The 4,913-nt window shown below is 39.6% G+C and overlaps 1 protein-coding gene across 1 annotated transcript; it reads right to left on the bottom strand.

Annotated features, from left to right (window-relative positions):
• Nucleotides 1–1,301: 1,301 nt before the first annotated feature.
• LOC106952490 (cationic trypsin-3-like) lies at nt 1,302–3,260 on the bottom strand. Its single transcript, XM_015040636.1, has 6 exons — nt 3,048–3,260; nt 2,665–2,842; nt 2,382–2,585; nt 1,982–2,094; nt 1,747–1,880; nt 1,302–1,665 (listed from the first exon to the last, which is right to left on the bottom strand). The coding sequence occupies exons 1-6, from the start codon at nt 3,082–3,084 to the stop codon at nt 1,510–1,512; spliced, it is 822 nt and encodes a 273-aa protein (XP_014896122.1). The 5' UTR covers nt 3,085–3,260; the 3' UTR covers nt 1,302–1,509.
• Between the last annotated feature and the right edge of the window lie 1,653 nt (nt 3,261–4,913).

Below are 4,913 nucleotides of genomic sequence, written 5' to 3'. Positions count from 1 at the left end.
TCGAATCCAGGCTGGGGCGAGTACAACAGTGCAATTGAGCTATGCAGTGTGGGTCCTTAGGCAAGACCCTTGGAGCTATATAGCCTACCTCATACCATGAGAGACATTGATATGCATAACATGCCATACTCGATGGGGCTGTGGAAAACCACCCTTGAAGCCAACCGCAAACCACTTGCACAAGTGTCCATCAAATGTGGCATAAGAATGGGGCCACAATCAGTCACCTCCTCTACATGGATGACATCAAGCTGTACGCCAAGAGCGAGGAGCGAGGACACCACCAGGATCTACAGCACTGACATTGGGATGTCATTCGGACTAGAGAAGTGTGGCCGGATGGTTACAAAGAGAGGGAAGGACGTCCGCACAGAAGGGGTCTCACTCCCAGAAGGAACAATAGCAGACATAGAGCCCAGTTACAAGTTCCTGGGAATACCACAAGCAAATGGCAACCTCGATGAGGTCACAAGGAAAGGAGCCACAGCCAAATACCTCCAACGAATAAGGCAATAAACAGCTATGCCTTACCAGTAATCAGATACCCTGCCGGAATAATTAGCTGGCCCATGGAAGAGATGAAGGCCACGGATGTTAAGACTCAGAAGCTACTAACCATGCATGGAGGGTTCCACCCCAAATCCAGCACCCTGAGACTGTACACGAGCCGTAAGGACGGAGGCAGAGGACTAGTGAGTGTGAGAGCCACTGTCCAGGATGAGACATCCAAGATCCAAGATGAAACATCCAAAGCCAATGACACTTTGATTAACTGCAATAGAAGAAAAGTTTCTACAATAATTTTGTATATTAAATTTGTGGCAACCAGAAGTTGCCATTAATTAGCTTTACCTGTTTTTACATATTTTCTTAAAACGTCTTTCATTCCAAATTTTGACTTTAAAACTTTTTTTAATTATTGAACTTGTATCTTTACTATTTTTTAGTATTTTTAAGTTATTTGGATTTTATTATGTGTTAATTGTATTATGTGAATTCTGTTTCATTATTTTTGTTTACAGCTCTTTTGTCTTATTTATTTATTTAATTTCGAACAGACATAGTTCTAGAGAACATAGTTTAAATTTCTCTAGAACTAAATCAGGAATAGTAATTTCAGAGTTTAGATGCTGCATGTTCATTTCTGATGTAAAATAAAGACAAAAAATGAATAAATTACTTCTGGTGTTCAACTTTATGTGATCTAAAACTCATGACTCATCTAAAACTAGATTAATTTCAGGGAAAATATCAACTGGACAAAATGAACCAAGAATGTAAAGACAATCAACCAGGAAATGTTTCTTTTTCATGCATTTATTGATTTATTTTCCATTTCTGAGACAAAGAAAAGCTCCATTATTGGTTCTCACAGGGAGGTCAAGGTCAGGTGAGAAAAAACAAAACTACTAATCCATCCTAATTCTACAAACCTGGAACAAACGGATGAAGATACAAATATAAAATTATATCAGAGGAAATTTGATGAGAATTTTATTTCATGATAGTTTATGTTTTAACAAGCCCAGTTGTTTGACGTATCCAATCTATGTATTCACACACATCCATAATGAAAGCTGATATGGCACATGCATAATGGTTGTTACTTCCAGCAATCACACCATAAATCTTCCCTTTGAAGGTCACTCCTCCACCAGAGTCGCCCTGTGGGAAAATAAATATTTATATTGTAAAACTGAGAAAGCTTCTATTCAATGTTCAGAGAAATTAAAGACACCAACTTACAGGAGAAGAATCCTTGCCCGCCTCTTGAACACAGAATCTACGATTGTGCCCTTCATAATTCTGGAGACAAGATGAACAGTCATCAACTGTCATGTCGACACACTGAAGATGTGGTGGAATAGGAGCATTGGTCACTGTAGAGAAACATGAGAATCATAAACATGTCCTTTTCTCCACCTTCTCTGTAGAGACAGAAACAAAGATTTTATTCTCATAACTTCAACATTTCTCTCACCTCTCTCATACATGGGGGAGGATTTCATTTTTCCAGAAATGAAGGTTTTCAATGTTCCATAAAATGAGCCGGTTGTCATTGCTCCCTCTCCTGCCAGCTCAACAGAATCACCTCTAAAACACAATAAGAATAAAATGTAAAAATACAAGATATAGAAAATTAATTATGAAGAACAAAGAAAGAACAGAAAATAAATCCAAGAAGGACTTCATCCTCCTCCAGTCCTCAGTGTCCTGTGTCCATTACATGTGTCTCTGGTCCAACACACCTGAGCTGAACGGGTTCTGGTTCTGCTGGTGGCCTGATTACCTGACTCAGGTGTGCTGAAGCAGAAGCAGCAGGACTGGAGGAGTGGAGACAGAAAACCTGAAGTCATGTTTTTGATCAGAGATAGACTTACTTTTGAGGACGATTTCTGCAGTCTGGCAGCGGGACAGGATTGACATTTGTTACTGGTCTCTGAAGCCTCATCAGCATGATGTCATGCTGCTGGCCGTTGTCAGTATAAACCACCCGGTAGTTTTGGTTGGGTTGGATTATCTGATCGTCCTGCTGAGGATTCCTTTGACCCCGTGGATGAACTCTGAGCATTGCTGCCATAGTCCTGCGGAACAGGTTAGATTTTAATGAACACACAGAAAACCTGATCATCTGCAGATAAAACTGTCTTGTTTCTTTCTCACCGTCCTTGCAGCCAGCAGTGAGCTGCAGTCAGGATCCACTCAGGGTGGATCAGAGATCCTCCACACACAAAATGACCATTAGCAGTGATTCTTACATGATAAAGACGCTCGTTGTTGTTACAGTCATGACCTCCAATGATTCTCTTCTGCAGAGAAACATCTGAGTTCACTGAAACACCTGAAGAAGAAAAAGAAGGATTTTATTCAGAAACCAGGTACAAACATGGTGGCTGGAACAGAAAAAGGATAAACAGTTAAAGATTAAAAAGCATCACAGTTTCGGTCTGAAACAGAGTCAGAGGGAAGTTTGAGAGTCACAGAGAGGAGCAGCCTCCCTGGAACCAGTGGAAGTGTCTCCAGTGTCTCCAGTGTGTCCAACTCACCCAGCCCCAGCAGCAGCAGAACCTTCAGCAGAGCCATTGCTGGTCCAGATTCCTGTGAATGTCTGCAGTCCTGCAGCAGCTTTTAAACTCTGTTCACAACTTCCTGCTGGACAGGAAGCCACCAATCACAGGACGTACACCGATCTGTCCAATCACAGGATGGACACCGATCTGTCCAATCATAGGACGGACACCGATCTGTCCAACCACAGGACATGGGTCTCTTCCAGGCTGGCTGGACCGCCCCTTACATCTGATCCACGGCTCTCCAGTTTTCTGTACGTCAGACAGTTTTTATTTCTGGCTGCTCTGTCAGTTTCAGTCCAAATGTTTTCATGACAAAGTAAAGAGCAAAGTGAGCTGAAGATTTGTAGGATTCCTTTAAATTTGGTCGATTAAAACATGGTTAAAACAAGGTTAAAACATGGAAGAGCTACCAGTATGTGAAAACATTCATTAAACTCAACTTGACAACCTGAGACAGATTATCCTTCACTGAAGCATCTACTGCCAGGTTTCCAGCAAACAGCTTGTTGGCGAACACATTGCTAAAACTCACTAAGGTCACCAAACTCTTGGACAGTTATATCTTCTGCTTCAACTCAGGTTGTAAAATCAAGTTTAAAACTGTCCTCAGTCAACATGTCAATACTTTGTGTGATCAATTATATAAAGTGGTTCCTTTGTTAGCACCTGTCACAGTAGCAGCATGTAGTTAAACTGTCATACAAAGTCATTATACTCTGTAACTAGTTTTTTATTAACCCTTTCATGCATGAATTATGATGCTTTGTGTCAAGATTTTTTCCATTGTTTGTTGTTAAGGCATAAAAAGGTAGGACAACATTGTTTTTTTTATTTTTTAGGTGATTAATTGTAATTTTCTCCAAATACAAAGTTGATATTTGAATAATCCATCAGTAGTATTGTTCTTTAGCAGTCATCTGATGTCATGTCACAATATTTTTTTTTACCTGCAAGAGTTAGAAGGAGGGTCTGGGTCGGTCGGCTGTTGTTTTGTCTGTCGCCCATATTTGATTTAACAAAAATAATTTCTTGCATTTGCAGCTGATGGCCAGTAGTTGGTAGTGTATTTTATGATGCATTATTGTCCACTTCAGTGGTCTGTGTGCATTTATAACATAAAAATCCACAAGAAGCACAAGAAAATGGCTTTTAGATAGCTGTTCTCTGTAGTGACCACTATGGTTAACATGATGTCGAACATGTAGTTCTTAATGTAGATTCATTACAATATGTCACATGAAATAATTTAAACATATTGTGATTTTTTTTAAATGCTTGAGTTTACACATTCAGCCTGACAGGAATTCACAAGTTCCTGCACAACTGAGGCTTCAGATATATTTTAATGCCAATTTTTAATACTGACCTAAAATATATAGGGGTATCCATTAAACAGGATAATATTCTATGGATAGCCTGACCAGAGCATTTGGTCAGAGTCTTAGTGGAAATTTCTCTCAGGTTCAGGTTAGAGGAGCAGGTAAAGGTTAAGAGTCTGGTAAGTTTTACAATTATGTGGAAGCAGTTAATGAAATGAAGATGAATCAATGCAAATTCCCAATAAGCTACTGTAAGTAAGATTTATGCGTGTGCGATGAAAAATATAATTAGAGTGCAAACTGACCATTTGCATATAAACAGTTCACTTCAGTTATTTCAGTTATGCTGAGCCAGAGCCTACAGATACATCAGCTTCTTTTTCAACGTTATCTGATTCATCACTATCTGTCTCACGTGCCGTTTTTATTTCAAACTGCTGGCTTGAGATACACACACATCTACTTAAGCAATAGCTTTGTGTCTGACTGTGTCGTAAAATATTTCACTAACTGATCCCAC

This window comes from Poecilia latipinna, unplaced genomic scaffold (genome assembly GCF_001443285.1).
Source record: "Poecilia latipinna isolate Pla-1442-1.1 unplaced genomic scaffold, P_latipinna-1.0 Scaffold31, whole genome shotgun sequence".
Classification (NCBI taxonomy): domain Eukaryota; kingdom Metazoa; phylum Chordata; class Actinopteri; order Cyprinodontiformes; family Poeciliidae; genus Poecilia; species Poecilia latipinna.
This window is presented reverse-complemented; position numbering and strand designations above follow the sequence as displayed.